The sequence below is a fragment of the Ischnura elegans genome, assembly GCF_921293095.1.
Source record: "Ischnura elegans chromosome 13 unlocalized genomic scaffold, ioIscEleg1.1 SUPER_13_unloc_3, whole genome shotgun sequence".
NCBI classification, from domain to species: Eukaryota; Metazoa; Arthropoda; class Insecta; order Odonata; family Coenagrionidae; genus Ischnura; species Ischnura elegans.
The window spans coordinates 131,933-151,201 of record NW_025791659.1 but is presented as its reverse complement, the minus strand read 5'-3'; the positions used below and the strand labels follow the sequence as shown (position 1 = coordinate 151,201).

Here is a 19,269-nt window from a genome sequence, read left to right as displayed (position 1 = left end):
GAAAAGCATAAAATGGTATCGATATGTAGACAGTGTGTTTTGTGAGTGATAAGGAATGTCATGACAGCTAATGCCATCTCTGAGAGTGTTCAATTCACAGGATAAACACATTCAATTTAGTATGGAGGTTGAGAAAGAAGGCATGCTATGGAATGTTATGGGTGTTGACCACAGACTCAATTGGATTACGTTTCCGCTGCTGGTTATGATTTTTATCGCTTTTAAGGATGGCTAATCAGATTTCCCTACATTTGCTGTCTTTGTCAGATGATCATTGAGAATACGTTTTTTATCATAATAATTACCAATTCACTTCTTGTTCACATGAAAAATATAAGATAATATCTGAGTTTATATGGTTTATGAATAAATTATATTTAATCACCAGCTAAGATAGTTCCAATTCCCTGTCCATTAATATTTTGGTGATTACTTTCAGTGTAATTCCGTGGAGAATGGAGAGCTGATTCAGAATCAGGCAATGGCCATGGAGTCTATGACGGAGGCATTGGGTAAGTGCTCCTAAGTGCTTGAAAATGACTCTTCACAGAAAAGACTTCTCACTAATTTTGACCAGGCAAATGTCCCAAAACTGAATCTAAGAATTCAATCAGCTTTTGCTATCCTTGCATGAAATTTTTTCATACTTTTATCCTACTTTCTATTATACAAAAGCCCGTTATTTCTCAATATTTCTATAAATATCACTGAAATTTTTATTTTTATATTTAGCTCGATCCCCTGTCCTCGAGGTGATGACTGGGCATCTTAACCGCTTGACTAACGCTCACCCTTTGCTGGGTGGCTCTTATACATTATTACATTTGACCTGTAAATGTTTAACTGGATTTGTATTTTAAAATATTGGTTATACATGTAACCCTATATTGGGGGTGATTCGAGGACAACTCGCAATGGACTATGACAACATAATTTGATTGAATTCTTACACCAGGCTTTTGGACACTCCACTTGGGAAGGATGTAGCATGTGAATTTGTCATCCTTCTATACTGTCTTTGGTTTATTTTAAACGTTCTGCAGGATATTTTAATCAGTTTGGCTAATTGCTAGTAAAATTTTCTTTATGTTTCAGTGAAATAAAGCAATATTTGGAGTCAATTGCATTTCTAGGGAAACTCCTTCGTACTTAACCAAACAATATTGCCTTTAAGATTGGCTAATAGATAAGTATTAAAAATTGTGAAGAATGCAAAGCATGAGATTCCAACTCCCACGTCATTTGTGTGGTATCAATTAACAAAGTTAACATGGAGCTTGTTGAAATGAGGATAAAAGGTTTGGTTCAATTTTGAAATAATGGGAAAATTTGGCATTGATACATACCCCATCCAATTCTCTTTTTTGTGCTCATGGAAACTGTGCTTTATTAGGTCAAACACATATGCATGGAGGAAGTGGAATATGGGAAAAAATAATTTGGCTAAAAATAGGCAAAACTTAATTTCAATGCCATGTTTGCAAAAGTTCTAGTTCTGGAGAGCAATGACAGTAAGCGATCAACCCATGCTAATTTATTCTTGTTAGCTAAGATTTCATGGATATTGTTTCATTGAAATTTTTAATTGTGGTACAATGAAGTACAGGGCATTACTCTCATTGAGGGTGAATATGAGAAGTTGAATAATTGGTATGTAATTTTACGTATAACTACTAGGTAATATTTTTCATTAGAATGCTCTAGTACCATATTCCGTAAAACTGTGCACTGGCGTGTTTTCTGGTGTAGATATTTTAATGTTAGTGCGTAATACCTTACTGAACTTCTTTTAGCAGCAGCAGTGTGCATTTGTGAAGAAATGTATGGAAACTACCATAAAAATTAATTGCCACATTTGTTATGTGTATGACAACTAACCAAAAGATCGGTTGAAGTTGCAACCTTCATATCTCTGTAACGAGTATTATAAATTAGTTCAACGAATCATAGATTATATTTCTGACTTCACTAACTTTAAATGTGAAATTCTTTTCTAGATCTCCCAGCTCCTGAAAGAGCCTCAGCTTTGTTTGGATTTCTTGAACCAAAAATTAGATCATCACTTTCAAGGAAAGGATTGAAGGTGATGGATGAAGACATTGAAAAATGTGTTGCTCTGCTTACTGATAAGAGAACTTTGTGCTCAACTCCTGATGATGGACAGTTTCATTCGAAATGCAGGGGTGTGTCTAAAATCAAAGTAGATAGAGCAGAAATGACTGTTGCGGAGGAAACGAGTGTTTGTGATAATACAGACACTACAGAGGCTTTCAAGGTCACTGGCAGTAGAAAGAGTGGCCCCAAGGCAGTCATGCGAGAAAAAAAAGACATAAATACTAGCATGATCAAAAATCCAGGTAAGCGTGCAAGATCAAAGAACAATTCCTATCATTGCTTCAACTGTGGGGATGCATTCAATGCCAAACATGATCTCATCGAGCACCTGAAGATTCATTTTGGTTCTGGCAATTTGGATAATGATGCTACTTTGACAATCGGAAAAGATTTCTCAAGGCAAGGGGTGAGACAAAAAGGAAATGGGCTTCTTAAGGCAAACTTTGGAGTAACAAAGGAGAAGAAAAAATTGAGGGAAGTGAGGAAAAGCTTCATTGTAGATGGGAAATCATTGACAGATAGTCAACAAACAGCAAAGAGACCTTATTCCTGCAATGAATGCAAAAAGTCATTCTCTTGGAAGAGTCACCTAATCAGTCACATTCGGACGCATACGAAGGAGAAAACTTATTCCTGCGGTGAATGTGAAAAGTCTTTCACTAACAAGAGTGACGTTGTCCGTCACATTCGGACTCATACGAAGGAGAAACCTTTTTCGTGCAATGAATGTGATAAATCTTTCTCTCAAAAGGGTAACCTTGTCCTTCACATTCGGACTCATACAAAGGAGAAACCTTATTCCTGCGGTGAATGTGAAAAGTCTTTCTCTTATAGGAGCAGCCTTGTCCGTCACATTCGGACTCATACGAAGGAGAAACCGTATTCATGTAACGAATGTGAAAAGTCTTTCTCTGATAGGAGCAACCTTGTTTGTCACATGCGGATTCATACAAAGGAGAAACTTTATTCCTGCGGTGAATGTGAAAAGTCTTTCTCTCTGAAGAGTAACCTTGTCCGTCACATTCGGACTCATACGAAGGAGAAACCTTATTCCCTTGGTGAATGTGAAAAGTCTTTCTCTGCTAGGAGCAGCCTTGTCCGTCACTTGCAGACTCATACGGAGGAGGTATCGTAATCATGCAATGAATGTGAAAAGTCTTATGCTACCAAACGAAACCTTGTCTTACACATGCGTGTACATAGGAAGCCTTATTGTTGCATTGATTGTGAAGAGACTTTCTCTCAATTGATTCCCCGATGAGAGAAAAATTCCCCGATTTCTCTCAATGTTTTCTCTCATTTAAAACAGTGTTAGGTCTTAGTATTAGGTTAATTAATTAGCGTTCATTAGTCATCAAGATAAATAATTCTCATTACTACGATAACTGCATGTTTGAAATCGAAGAATTGCCATCTAATCATCAATCAAATCAAATATTACAATAATATTCAATTAGGTCCGTGACCCTATTTTTTAATGTTCAAGTATATTTACTCTACTATATTGTCAAGGATCAATAAATTATTCATTTATCTTTAACTGCTATTTATAATGGTAGTAAAGTTTTTAAATTTGTGGCATTTTTCAGTGAACCTCTCCCCTTAAATTTCTGGTATCCCCCCAGAAATTTCTCTGAACTTCCTCCGAACTTATCCGCAGAACTTCTCCCGCTAATGACTTTTCGCGCTAAGGTTTTTCGCGCCAAGGATTTTCGCGCAAAGGCCCTTCGACTCAAAGTCTCGGAAACTCTTGTCTCCGGAAAATCCAACCTTCGGAAAATTCTGCCTCCGGAAATCCTGCATCTGGAAACCCAGCACCCGGAAAACCAGCCCCGAACTCAGCCATACCTGGAGAGCAAGACGTATATAGGACTACTGCGGAGGAATACCTATTCCTTGGCAATTAAGGGGAAATGGGTGCTGAGGCACCAATATGGAGTTTGGAGTGAGAAGTATTACCATAGTCCTATCATTCCTCTCTTTCCCTACTACACCTCACCCCACTATCTCTCTCCCCTCCATGTTTTCCAATGAATCTCCCTCTGATTCGAGTGATGTCTCCAACCCAGAAGATCGAGAAAATTCCAGCCTGCACGCTGTTCCCCGCGCCTACCCCGGGTAGGATGACTAATGATTGGCGGAGCTGCTAGTCAACAGGGGCAGATACGCAGCTGACTGAACATCGCCCTTTTTACCCCTCCACTTCTTTGCAAAATCCCTCTCCTCCACCCTGACAGGTCGTGGAGTATGCAAGCCCTCTCTTCTGCACGGGCGCTCGTGGTGGATGGATGGCGTGACTGACATGGGTGATTTTAGAAAAATTATACAGCTGGTACTTAGTTTGGTAGTTTCCTATGGGATCATTAGTTATCCTCGTTGTTTTCTGTAATAATTCTGATTTTGAATACTTCTACTTGAAATGGATATTGATTGAAAATAACTGGTAAATATTTTGACAATTGTTTCTTGAGTGCTGATTTCTTGTTTGTGGAGTCTTTCCCTGAACCAGCTTGTGACCGACGACTGGAGTTCCCTATGTCTGGGCTTACGTGGACAATCTCCAAGATTTAACGACGCAACGCTACATTTATATGAAAGCCATTCATTTCAACACTTTTGATAAAAGTTTGAGGCACTTAGTCTCAAGAATAATTTTCTATGTGGCATTAATTCTAATTGTATTATTAAATAATGTTTGTCTGTCTGATTGATGTTACTTCATGTAATGCTTCCATGTAATTTTTAGGAAAATGTCAAGTTAATGATAATGTACGATTGATTAAGAGAGATCTAAAGTATATAGTAAGTATACTAGAGGGCTAACGTCATAGGAGGGAATCGTATTGACTATTTTAATTCTGAAGGAGCCGATAAATGGCCGAGTTGCCGCGGAGTTGCGAGCAAGAGGCGAGAGATCCATCGTTCAAGGTCGTTCTAGTTCCCTCTCTTCTTTCCCTTCCTTCCCACCCTCCCCTCTTCCAAACTCTCCGTCCGTCTTCATCGCCTCCGGCTGAGGGAAAACGATCTTCGCCTCGGACCGAGAGAATAGTCTAATAGTCTCTCTCCTACCAGCATGCGGACTCGGGACCTTGTGGCAGGGTCCTACTAGAGGGGTTCTTTCACGCTTGGCGAGCTGCGTCCTCCACGAACCCATCGATCTTTTCTTCTGCTTGGCTTTCCACATTATCACTTAAACAGTTTTACAACATACAGCTGTGAACAAGTGTTGGAACGGTCTAGTGTACTTCAAAGATCGAAGTCTGAAAGCCAGGTAGAAGAGGGAGGGAATTTTCAGGGGGGCCTTGGGCCCTATAAATATATATTCATAAACTGAACGAATTGGATTTCAAGTTAATAGCGTCACGAAAATATTCACTCAAACGCCACGGATTATGACGCAATTTTGAGAGGAGATATGCTCCAACATCGAATGGAGATTGGAGGGGTTTTTATATTCAGCATGCTTATAATATGCGAGACAATGATTCGTTTGAAAAAATACTGCAGCCTTCCTCAATGCGGTATTGGAACATAGGCAAAAATGAGATATAATATCGCCAATGGTGTTTTGTCGGAAGACGTGGTAATGAGCCACTTTTTGAAACTTTATGGGCACAATTAAAGAACGCAATGAAATATTACCCGTTAAAAGGTCTCTGGACAAAATATTAATATTCCTGAATAAGGGAGGGCGGAGAGTCCATAAAAGAGGGCGAGGTTAAGAAAGGGCAGGCAAAACCTAATGATTTTTGGAAAAGAAAAAATGGGGGAGGGCATGAATGGGTTAGAGAGTTTTGGTTTCCCATTGAGGGAATAGCGAGTGTCGGTGGTGAAGGAAGGGTCGGGAATTTACACAGGGTAACGACGCGGTAGGTGGGGCTCAAAAGAGAGTAGAAGGGAGAGGAATGCAAATCACATCGGAAAATTGAAGCGGTGCGAGTTAGCGCCGCGCAGTTGTGCGGATCCAGAAAAATGTGGACACAAATGATGTTTTGGACTTTGTTGAAACCCTCTTTTGCTATGAGAGTTATGTTGCTATATGCCTGGGGCACCACACTTCATGCTTATTTTTTTATGAAAAAAATTAAAGTTAGATACATTGCGTCATTTTTGCACTATTTTACCGGAAACGTGCTTTTTCTGTTTTTCGAAAATTACGTATTTTAGATATTTTTTTTACTTTATTCCGCCTATTATTTCGGAAAAGAAACTATGTACTATATTCATTTAGACAGTATACTATCATAAATTCTAGATGTCAACCGTTTGGCGATGTTGATGACTGCATCAGGAGTGAGTGAAGAGGAGTAAATGTTTTCGGAAAAAAATCGCATATATGTTGAGTTATACAAAAGTGACGTCGATTTGCGCGGAAACCTAATTTGGTGACAAGAAGGTACAGTATTATAAATACATAAGTTAAAAAAGCAGCTATAAGTTTTTGCAAGTAACTGAATAACAGCGATTTTTGTGCATATCCGCCGTACGTACGAGCGTCAACACGCGAGCATCAGCGCGGAGTAGTCACGTGGTCAAATGTGTCTTCCTATATTTCATTGAAAAGTATTAAAAAATTAAGAAGTTAAATTGAAAGAGAACAAATTCCCCAAGGCCGTACTCTTTGGTGGGCAAAGTGGGGAAGGGGTTGGGAAGGTAGAGGTCTGACAGGGGGGGTAAAACACGGAAATCAAGCTAAAACACTGTGAAACCAAACAATCGCGCAGCACAAACGCTCACCTTGCAGATTTGCTCTAAGGAACAAATTTCCGCGAATACACACACACATACTTCCCAACACCCACTTTGCCCACCAAAGAGTACGGCCGTGGGGAATTAATTCTCTTTCAACTGTTCAACAGACGTAGATCGTTCATTCACTTATAAAAAGAAGTTAAACATTTTGTATTATTTTCTATTTTATCTCTATCCAAAAATACTAAATTTAACGATAAAATAATTTTGTTGTTCGATGTTAAGCGCATTTTTGACGCAGAGAGAGGAGGATAATATTTTATTTTATCGCATGCATGCACGACTTCAGTCGCGTTTTGGTAGTCTTATGATGTAAAGACTAAATGCTGCTTGCACTACTTTTGGGAAAACCCACCATTGACTTTTGTTTCTTCCGATCCGAAGTGGCAGAAGATCCGTTACTTGAACACCTGCTGCACCCAAGGGAAGTGGGAAGCGGTCCTCAGTCGGGACATTCTGCTATTTCGCAATGGAGCACCACCCAACTTGACTTGATTGCTACACTAGAGGCAGTTTGACTGCAAGTAAAACACACGTGTCAACACTAGAATGACCGGGGCAAGCCGCATACCTATAATGACCGCCAGCGGTCAATTGACCGTTCGCCCTTTTCTTGCGCTTTCTCATTCGTTTTCCCTTCATAGTTAAACGTAACGAGAATGGAAGTGTTCTGATCACCTTTTAATGTTCTGATTAGTTTCACGGTCAGATTTAGTGTTTACTTTACAAAAAATATCAATTACACCAAAAACTATTTCTTTCAAATAAAAATGTGTATCACTTGCACAGTTACAAAATAATACGTGATGTGTTTAAAAACTCAAGTAGCATTTCAGAACACGTTATTTGCTGAATTTTTCTGGGTAAAAATTTGTTTGTTAAAGAAAAATTTGCATATCCCGTTGTATTGTAACTATTTCAGTATTTAATGTGACCATTCAGAGCATTCATGAAAAATAGGAAGAATGCATTTTTAGTGCAGCTAACGCTTGAGGTAGGATTCCACAATAGATCGTAACTTAAAAGTTCATTTCCGGCATTTCCTTCCGTTTAGCTAAACGCGCAAGTGGTTCGTTTGTTTGAATTCAGAAGATTTCATAAAATAAAATATTTGCCTTTGGTATTTTTCCAGATTTATTGAAAAGTCCTTCAAAACCGATTGTGGCCTTTAAAACGCTTTTGTGCTTCTTTGGTTATTACCTGTTGTGCAAATGTAGTTTCTATGCTTTAGGAATTTACTACTATTTCCATGTCTTTGACGCTTAATTTTTATTTTCTACCACGACAGTATTACATAATGTACGTAGAAGAGTTTTTTATTCTCAGTACCTTTATTGAAGTTTCATTTGTGACCACATGTAAAGATAAATTTCATCAATATTTTTCCTAAATATATCTGCATTATTTCACAATACATTTTTCATTAATGAACGAAAAATAGTATTTATCGCGGTTGTGACGTTAAAAATTACTGTTTTCCACTAAATTAGAGGGAAGTTTCAATTTTGTTTAAACATAACTCCGAAAAATGTCACTTAATTGAAATCATGGACAGTGATAATAGCTGAAACCACATTTTTTGTATAATTGTTTTAAATTACTGCAATGCCTTCTATGGTTAGGTATTTTTTCCTAGTTTTCTTTCTAATGAAACTACAAAAAAGGCATTATCTTTCATTTGGATCTTAGAATTAACTATTTTTTTTGGACTATCCTAATTTGGGATGGCGTCTAGTGATTAACAGTTTGGGAGTGACAATAGTTCAGCTCAATATTCAGCGGTATCTTTCTGAATCCTTGAGGTATAGACGTAATTAAAAAGCATTAAGTAGTCGTAAAGAAAACTTAGCGCGGGATTAACCGTAGCCCAACGTTCATAGGAAATATTGGCATGGAATCTGGTTTAAGTAAAGGAAAAATTACCATTAGATTTGGTCAATTTTGAAATACCCCGAAAAATATCGAGCACTTAGGGTCGCAATTGTTTACTCTTTGTGATGATCATCCGATTTTTTCAAACCGAGAATGATTGAAGAATTCATGTACTCAGCCGTAATAAAAAGGTGATGGAAAAATTCTTGAACTGAGTCGTAATAAAAAGATTATAAAATAGAGACTTATCCGCAAGCAGATGTTGATTACATTTGAGACGCTGATAGGACGTATCCCTTGAGCAAACAGTCGAAGTTTCGATTCAGTTTTCGTGTGGTATGAAGTCATTGATTATGTTATTCAAGCCCATATTCCAAATTCTCATTGCTCTGCAAGTATTCCAACTCTCATGGCTTAACTCATTTTCAGCGTCCAAAGATGAATGGAGAGGCATTGAGGTCGGGAATACGAATATATCTCCGTTTGGGATACCCTACCTCCCCACCGCATTGACTCTGCCTTCATCTGTCTTTTGTAAATTAAGAGGAAAAGCCTCCAAACATACACATGATGCAGAAACCGCTTTATAGAAATGATGGGCAATGGGGTGGTTTCCTATTATTTTTTTATTGCCTAAATCGAAAGATTTTTACTCCTGGAATACGTATTTCACGCTTTTAGATTTTTTAAATGACGATATCTATTTTTCGCGATTAAATGAAAAGTGAAAATTTTTATGCGCGCGAAAACGCGACGGGTAAGTAAAAATACCGAGAAATCTCCGTACGACGTCGTTCTGGTTCCCGCTGCCGCAAGTGAGGTGACCTTAGGGCAAGGCTCTTGAGCGCTGATACAATGCAGGATGCTAGCAGTTAGCAGAGTACCCTGCTAGCTGGTAGCGCTTGGCTTAAATAAGGATTATTAATACCTTATCAAACGAGGAAAACTTTCCGACCTTAGCCAGTTTATTAGATGATTATTAAAACGTTTCCCTGACCTTAGTGCCTAATGCATACAATGGTAATCTCAGAAGATGTAAAACTCCTATCTATTGGTATAGAAACTAGGTGGTTCCTGTGACGTCACGTGGAGTGGCATCGCATGGGCACCAGTCTGGCCTTTTTCAAATGAGGATAAAATTGATCCTTGCCAATTGTCTGAACCAGTATTTCTAAAACCAAATAATTTGTATATTATGAATATATTAATGGTGGATAACGAATCGCAGTCAAAGTCTTTCGTTTTCTTCGATGAAGGAAACTACCCTATTATCCTTTGTAAGCGGAAGCACTAAAGTAGATGGGTTCACTTAAATACAAACGGGAAATAGATTTACACGTTGCACATATGGCATGACATAATTTCCTCCACATTTTTCCTATATCATTTCAAAAAATTCTGGAACTGGAAACTAAAGAAATCAACCCCTTACTTATTAACTAACCCAACACATAGTTCACATTTTTTATTCTCCTTCTTAGTCTGTTGTATGTATCGTATTTTGAATGCCTTTTTCCTCATCTCATTATGTCGTAGCACATATTTATGCGATTTTATGATTTATTTACGTCTCATGCATTCCTATCTCACTTTGACATTTTTTTAAAGACGACAAAATTTAGCATTTGTATGCCATAAATTTAAAACATATTTGCCTTTCAACTTATAATTGGATGGAGCCTTACATGATTGATAGGAGCTCAATCCAACTGCGCAATTATTTAATGGTTGTTACGAAATCATAATATTCATATTTCACAGTCTTGAACTGAGAATTAAAATCAACAGGAAGAATTGTCCCGAAAAAATTATTTAGGCATTTGCAAGTGCGAATTTGTGTTTTGATTTAGTTACATTTGAAGGTTATAAACTCAATTAACTACTGCCTGATAACATAATATTTGACCCCGCCTAGTCGCAATGGAATATTTGGGATATATACCAAAGATTACGTTCTCCCAATGTAATATAACTGTGCGGTGAATGTGTCGAACGGGGGGAACAAATGGTTCTAATATAAACGAAGAGTACTTATAGTTTTGAACTGAAACGCATGTCAACTGCGTGTCAGTCTGAGTTCTGAGTCCTTGAGGTACGAGCATAAAAATGCCATTATTTATTCGTAAAGAAAACTTAGCGCGGGATCGATCAAATATATCAAGGAAACGTTCACAGGAAATATTATTACGGCAGCTTTTTTAAGTATCAGGAAAATTAGCATGACAGCTCGGTCGGAAAAGTTGAAGTACGACTTTGTTGGCTTTGAAATACACCGAGAAATAACATTTTATGGGGCAATACTTACTTGCTATGAGCATACCACAACAGTGCTAATATTTAATAGTTATTTTATCAATTTCTCCATATTCTATGTTATTGTAATATGAATAAAAGTACCCAGGAAGATTAATCCCAAAAATATTATTTTAGTTAGTTGCAAGTGCGAATTTGTGGTTTGAATTAGTTACATTCTAAAATTATAAACTGCATACACTTCGGCTAAATCATGTAATATTATCACGTTTGCAAAGTTGGAATGAATATTTACAAAAAATAGCAATCTGCCAATGTACTAAAAATATACGGTAAATTAGTTGAACGAAACGGAACAAATGTAAACGAAGAATATCTACAGTTCTGAACCCAAATTGATGCCAAGTGCACATGTCTATTGTCATGAATTAGCAGTAAAATACTCTTATTTGCTGATGACGCTGTAATCCATCGATAAATCAATGATCGCTCTGACTTTGAAATACTATCATCGGATGTAAACAACGATCATTTGTGCAACTGTGATTGGGGACTCGGACTTAATCGGAGTGAACGCACGGCGGTATATTTATTGCGGAAGTCGTCCAACTATCCACATGCTTATGCTGTGGATGGTATACGCATAAAGGCAATAGTGAAAGTGAAGTGCCTGGGAGTATTGATACCTTGGAACCTATCGTGGAGAACGTATGAATGGAATATTTGTGGCAGATCCCTAAAGAAGTTATTCTAGCGTATTATGGGAAAATTTTCGGACGAGAAAGAAAAAAATACGGATACTATTTCGCACTTGTTCGAAAACACAATGAATATGGGACGATAGTATGTGGGATCCGGTTCAGAAGGAGTTAATCCGTGAACCAAACAAAATACACAGGAAAACTGCGTTAACTGAATCCGTGAATTGAATAAAATACATACGAATACTGTGCGATTCGTCAAAAAATGTTACGGGCGTACAGATAGTGTTACTAAGATGTTAAGTCAATTAGTCTGGGAGCGGCTAGAGACTCGGAGGCTGCGCGCAAGGCTGAAATATGATGTTCTCCGTGTCGCTTTTAAAGATTTCTATTCTCAATTGTTCAAGCAATCTAAATGAATAGAAGCAATACATTACGAGAGATATTTTTCCGAATGGATAAATATGGGATATCGTTTTTCTCCCGAACCATAAATGGTTTTAATAACTGCTCGTCGTAATCTTGTTTTAACATTTGCTTTCTTTAGGTAGACGGCTGGTGTCCTAACAACCCCTGCCACACGCCTTTTTTTTGGGGGGATTGCGAAGTAGTACGTGGATGTAGATTATGGATTGAGAAAGAGGAGATAATGCATTTTGTAGACACATTGCGAAAGTGAAGCAATCTATTTTTACGTATAACTTCAAAAACATTGCAGAGAGGTTCCAGGGATGAGAGATTATGTTTGAATGAGATTGACAGGATGGAAGCGCGGTTAGAATTGCGAGAAGGAAAGAAATCCAAAATGCACGGAGCTGTGTTACTTCGATGAGACCAATGATGAAAGCCACGAGGGACATTGTCTTAAGGCCACTTTCACCGATGAATTCCATTGCCAACGAAATCCACGCGCATGATGGATTGAGCCGACTGCATATCATTTGGGAGAATTTTTAGCGCAGATAATATACGAGGTTGTGTGAATAAGTTGTCACTCCAAGGCAAACTACAGCTATATTAGCAAAGATAAGTTCCAACGAATAAAAATTTTCCATCTCCAGCCATTTTCTTGCAAGCGAAAATCAAGAAAACCCGAAAATTGCCGCCCACCTTCCATGAGTTGATGACGTCACGAGGGTTCTCGTTCGTGGTCAACCCAACTCATGGTTTGAAAGCCTAGATAATTTAGGGCTACATTTCCTTAGCGTTGGCTCTGCACGATTTTTCGAACAAAAAATATGAAATGCTAAACTCCGAGAAATTCTAAACAAGTGAAATAGGAGAAGAAAAATGTTTGCGAAAAGTGTAGTAACAGCTCTCAATACGTTAAACGACGATTACAAGTGATCACAGAACTTATAGAAATCTTTTCGGACCACTCTAATTTAAAATACGTTTTCTCTTTTTCTGCCTTTTTTGAAAAGTTTCTCATTCTGTACAAAATTATTTCCTTATCATTCATTGCCAGTCGTGGTCAATATACCATCGACAATGAAATATAACGTTTTTCTAGATAACAATATATTTTTAAGTAATATAAAAAAAGACCTCAGTAGACCTTGGAGGAGTACATCTACATAATACCCTGCGAGCCGCCTCTAGGGTGTTTGGCAGGGGGTGATCAATCACCAGCATGCAGCTTGCAACTGGAGTCCTTAAAGCACAATACACAGTTCAAACAACGTCTCGCATTTTAACAAATTATACAACCATATGCTGATATAAATAAAAATAAAATGAAGAAAAATGCATTAAGTTTTACATAGGATAGTAGGCTAAACTACAATCCATACAATCTATTTATGAGCTACATCGCTGCCGTTATAATCTCTTATTGATCGTGGAAAAAATGACATTCTGAATCTATCTGATCTACTATCTATCTTTCTTATTTTGTTTTTTATGATCAGATCTTCCGAAGTATATTGTCTGCCGTAAGATATGGCTAACTTCGTTGGAAAGACACTGCCCTTGAATTTATCTAAAAGATTTAGACTATTTTTCAATCTAAGGTCTGACAGATTCCCATCCGAGTTAATTTAAGAGGTCAGTTACACTAACAAGACTATAGTAACGACATTTCAAGTACCTGGCAACTATTCTTTGCACGCGTTCTAACTCTGTTACAAAGCCTTTTTCATGAGGGTCCCAAACACTGGCAGCGGTATTCTAAATGGGGTCTAACGAGGGAGAAGTAGCTAATTTCTCTCACTTTGTCGTCGCAGTTTCCTAAAACTCTTTTAACAAAACCCATTTTACGATTGTATACGAGTATATGATTGCGATGATGTTAGGAAACAAAGCTACAATTTATGCTGTTATGACCAGGTAACTCAAAATGCCAACGTTGCTGTGTTGCAGAGGCCCAGCCAAGAATTAAGGCTAAGGGGGGGTGCTTTAGGCGCAACTAATACTTAGGGGTGTGGGGGCATCGCATACCCGCCACGGTAAGCAGGAGTTGCGGGGGCCCTCCTCCAGAAAAAAAATAAGAATAATGGTTAAAAATTGGGAGTTTTACGACTTTCTGAGGGATATTTGATAAATCCTAACACTATTCTTTAAGTAATACCGATCCAAATATGTAAAATAGATTAAACTGAAAACATCCTCTGAGATCTGGGGGGGGGGGGAGTTACTCCCCAAAAACCCCTTTCGCTGCGTCACTGATGCGTTGGATCCATTTCGGTATCATTGCATGTGTGTGGTTTGACACAGGCGTAGGTGGTCACATACGCACGATTCTATCTAAGGAAGGGGACAGAGAATATCCGAGAAAGATTATAAGGGGATGAGTGGGAGGAAAAGAGGAGGATACGAAGGAGATGAGAGATCAGTGGCATAACTAGACATATGCTTTGAGGGATGAGGGATCTTTGGGGGGGGAGGTTTGTGGGGGCTTCGGGGGATGGGGGATGAGAGATGTAAGTGGGAGCTAGGGGCGCAGCTAGGAATTAAGTCTGGGGGGGGTTAGGTGCAACTAATACCGTGGTTTGTGGGGGTATGGAATGCCCACCAGGATATGCGGTAGGTGCGAGACTAATAAATTGCGGAATTTTAAGATAAATTGTTCAAAATGGTGATTTTTACGGCTTTATGAGGGATATTTTTATTTATCCTTGCACTATTCTATTAGTAATGTCAATCCAATTAAGTAAAATGGATTAAACTTAAAAAAAACTTAGCTCTTGGTGGGGGTTTTTATCCCCCAAAACCCATCCCTCGCTGCGCCATTGGTGGGAGCTACCCACCCAGAAAACGGGGATTTCAGGAAAACTTTTGAAAAATACATGTCTGAAAATGCATTTTACATCTTTTTGTCCCTTAAAATTTAACTGTTATCAGTTGCAGTTATTATAGATCAAATCCAGACAAGATTTTCAAATAATTTTTTGATATCTCTGAGGCTTTGTTTGGGGATACATCCACCAATCCCCCCATAATTACGCCACTGTAAGAGATAAACACGATGGAGATAAGCAGAGCGACGGCGCATTCTTGAGAGATTGGATCTTGTGAAAGGGGGTGTCCACCATTCCAAGGCAACGCCTTCGACTATAGAGATTTTTAACATTTGGGGAAGAGTGAGCTTAAGTGGTTTGTGTTCCAGTGAGGGAAGAAGAGGGGAGAAGACAGTGCGGAGGGAAACCCGACGGTAGTTCTCTCAAACAAACGCAAAACATATTCCACGTCCAGCGCTGAGCATTTCCAATACAAGTATTTTAAAATTCCTGTTTGAAATACATTTGTAACTGTTATTTAAAATACACGACTAGCATTTAGTATTTCAAACACACATTTCTGGTATTTTCCCATCCTTAAATAAAAAATTAAATTTTAAAATACTTTTGAAATAGCTCAAAAAACACTGTTGTAACGTTATGTTTCGTAGATTGCTTCGTTTTCGTAAGAATATAAACATGTGACTCGACGTATATATATGCAACGCATCCACGAAGTATGGAATATTCTAAAAAAGGAGTCCCCACCATCGTCGTACATACTCGGAGGTACCGATTTCGAGTCGTCAGTCTGACTGTATGGCGATTGAATGAGTCGACCGAAAGAGTTGATAATTTGTATTTTCTTTGAAGAAAGGATAGGAGGCAGTGTGTAGGGAAAGACGGTGTCTTCAATGAATGAATTCATGCGAAAGGTAGGTAAAGATAGGTACCAACCCAGACGGCACAGGAAGTTTTCGTACCTAAATACGAGGGTGGACAATCAAGATACAAAAATCGCGCTTAGGAAGTTACTTAGAAGGTTTTGTTTCTTTATTTCCTTTAATGACGAAAAAAGATGCAAGAGGACTGGCAAATTCATATGCATCGATAAAATTGTATCTCATCGATAAAACTGTCTTCGGTCTGGGACTATTTTCTTTCGCGGGTGGTGCCATCCGGTGCCATCGTGCCATATCCTCCTAGAAAGATCACATGCCTTCACAAGCCGTTGGAGATGGCATGGTTTACGTCACGTCTCACCACATTTCAGGGATTTTTGTGGTTAAGTTTGTGAAAAATAGAGTGTCTGGTAATGGTGAAGTTTCCCTTATTCTTTAATTTCATTCTCTGGGCTTCAGAAACGTGTTTGTGAGATATTTTTGTTAAAAATGCCTTCCGTGTGTGTAATGTCGGGATGTAATGGAAACTCCGGGACATGGCTCAAGTTTTTAGCTTTCCAAAAGATCCTGAGTTGAAGAAGAAGTGCATTTGGGCGATAAGAAGAAAACATTTCACCCCTACGAAAAACTGTGAGGTATGTACTCTTTCTCGCTGTAATTATTTGGATGTAATATTTTAAGTTAGAAGTGGCTGCGGGATGTTGATGCATCAACATCCCGAACTATTCAGTACTGAAGTACTATAGTACTATTCAGTACTAAAAATGGTGGTTCAAAATATTGTAGCAGCAATTCTTTTGAAAATTCTTGCATTTTAGTTGTCTTTTTTGTATTAATTCATTCGGCAAACGTGTGGTTAAAGCAGAAACTAGGAATAAGCTGCCAAGTTTATAGGATCGAATATTGCTTCTTAGCTTGCCCTATGGTGTATTACACGTCGGCTTTCATCATTTCAAATTATCTTATGCTATAGTTTAAAACAATAAAAATATCAGGCATAAAAATATTTACTATATTTACGAGCCTAGTAATTTGATTTCTCATGCAGAAATACCAAAAATTGGAAATGATTTGACCTAATAAGTTACATGGTATTTTATTATTTATTAATTTTAGGTGTGTGAGCTTCACATCGCACCTTGTGATATCAGAAAATAATCTGTGGCCTTGGACGAGAAGACGAGGAGAAAATTCTTGCTGAATTGAAGGTGCCCAGATTGGAGGAAGGTACCATTGCTTCACTGTTACCTGTCGCCAAGAAGACAGACATTGTGGCAGAAGTGACATATTTGTGGATGTGGATTTGATATGTGCAAGTTGGTGCAGTGATAGTGGACGTTCATCGGAGAAAGTATTGACGATAGTTTGTATGTATCGACCAGTCCTCTTTTAAATAATTTTCTATTCGAAAGAGAATAAGAGTAATTGTTTCGCTAAATTAGATGTGGGATAGAAGAGAAAATTGGAAATATTTTTGTGGTTGACAATAGAAAATACATAATATATGTATTGTATTTCTGTGGGTTTTTTCTTACCTGCCTCTTTAAAATTTCTTGCGGTGGTGACTTCATGCAAAGTAAGTATAAAATCGGAGGTGTGATCTAAGAGATAACATGTTTTATTTTACTAGTGTTTATGCTGGTGATTTGGCAGGACTTTCATATTTTTAATAGGGTGATACATTTACTGCAGTGACCTAGGGACTTTTACTCATCCCAAATAATTTTTCAAATACTTAAGCGCCTGATATGGGTAAGTTTTAGTAGCTGAGACTGAACTATACGTTAATTTTTGCTTGCATTTTGATGAATTCGATCATACTAATAGCAGATGTGTCAGCAATCCTGTTTCATCGGCAATTTTTATTTAAAAATTTTATTTCGTCAGGCTTTAGGGTAAGCTTTTTAATGCTCGTGGGCTATGTGATGTCTTATTTAGAGTCAAAATTAATAAGAATTTACTCTCATTAACATCTCAAGGTTTCCAAGTAAGTACGAGCCACTTAACAATGCTGGATGCTGGGGGTGCGTGAATTAGCCATGAGAATCTCATTTTTCGCAGAGTTATTTAAGTGGCCGAGTAAGTTTTGTAAGTTCTCAATGGGTAAATAATACTATATCATGAATTCTAATTACCATGAAAAACACAACCGACAAAACTTTGTCGGTCGTGAGTCTTTCATGGTAATTAGAATTCATGATATGGTGTTATTTACCTATTGAGAACTTACAATTCACAATGATTCGTATCAAGGTTCTCGCTACGGTCGGTAGCTATCGATTGTGTTGCGTTCGATACATTTTTCGATCGTGCGAGTTACGATATATCTATGTCGACCTAATCGATTGAGATTAGCCTGAGTGCCGTGTTCCTGCGCGCTTCGTATCCAATCGTACGTGCTTAGTAGCGGACATTCACATGCTGCGTACGCGCTTCGTCGACAGGCCGCGAACGGAAATTATCCATTGACGAAAAGCGACGGAGCGGCATAGTATCCCCTTAGTCAATGGGTACTATGTACATACGAATTAGATACGGAGGGTTCTGTGCCGTCTGGGAAGTCTAAAAGTTCCATCCAAGAGACAGATTGTTGTGCTTCAACTATCCCTAGAAAGTAACAAAGCAGACGCCTGGAATTTAAGAGATAATAATTTTTTAATTATAGATTTTAACGGCAGCATTAGAACTCACGAATAGATTAGATGACTATGACTGGACCTTATGTATAACTTAATGCATGTTTCTGAATTTACTTATTATTTCTAACGGTATGTTTTGCGTGATTATAGCTTTGTTGGCAGGTAACCTTAATGAATAGTTCGCAAGTTTGGCTTTTCCATGAGTGCGTTAGTGTATTTTTTTTAGTTAGCGTGTCGTTTTTTGGACCGTGCGGTGTGCATGTGGGAATCTAATTGCATCCTGCATGCCACTGATTGATCACCCCCTGCCAAACACCCTGGAGGTGTCTCGCAGATTATTATGAAGACGTAGATGATTTCCTGATTGACTTCCGCTAGCGTAAGCATTTGGTAATGATATAGTACCCACTGAGACGACTTATTTTTTGTAATTGTTTTTATCATAGTAATCACTTTTCTGACTTTATTTTTGTATTTTCAATGCCTATTTCCACACCATATTATTTTTGAACATGGATTTTCTTGTGTATCCGTTAGTTTCATGTTTGCCTGACACGAAAAGCTTTGCTAACCGACGGTTGATTTTAATTTCCTTGTGTAAACGTATTTCTTTTTCAGTCTTTCAATTGATGGAGCGGTACGCGCTCGGCGGGAGCTCATTGAAGTGAATACTTCTGTCATATTTTATTTATAGACATAAATTTTACAGCCATTTTGGGTGGATGTGGGGTTACGATGGTCCGAAAAATTTTGTCGAAGTTGAAACCGCAGGTGAACTTTATTATTTGTAGACATTAAAAAACTGAGCATATATAAA

At 38.1% G+C, this 19,269-nt stretch overlaps 1 protein-coding gene across 1 annotated transcript; it reads left to right on the top strand.

Moving 5' to 3' along the window:
• Window positions 1-355: 355 nt before the first annotated feature.
• LOC124172950 (zinc finger protein OZF-like) lies at window positions 356-7,362 on the top strand. The gene is made up of 3 exons (XM_046552477.1): window positions 356-512; window positions 1,998-2,959; window positions 7,252-7,362. The coding sequence occupies exons 1-3, from the start codon at window positions 482-484 to the stop codon at window positions 7,360-7,362; spliced, it is 1,104 nt and encodes a 367-aa protein (XP_046408433.1). The 5' UTR covers window positions 356-481.
• The last annotated feature ends 11,907 nt before the right edge of the window (window positions 7,363-19,269 follow it).

Excerpts from the sequence above, each read along its gene's own strand:
- LOC124172950 (XM_046552477.1), top strand. The coding sequence starts at position 482 with ATGGCCATGGAGTCTATGACGGAGGCATTGG. Across the intron at positions 513-1,997 it reads GTCTATGACGGAGGCATTGG|ATCTCCCAGCTCCTGAAAGA; the intron begins GTAAGTGCTCCT and ends ATTCTTTTCTAG. Across the intron at positions 2,960-7,251 it reads TCTCTTATAGGAGCAGCCTT|TGGCAGAAGATCCGTTACTT; the intron begins GTCCGTCACATT and ends TCCGATCCGAAG.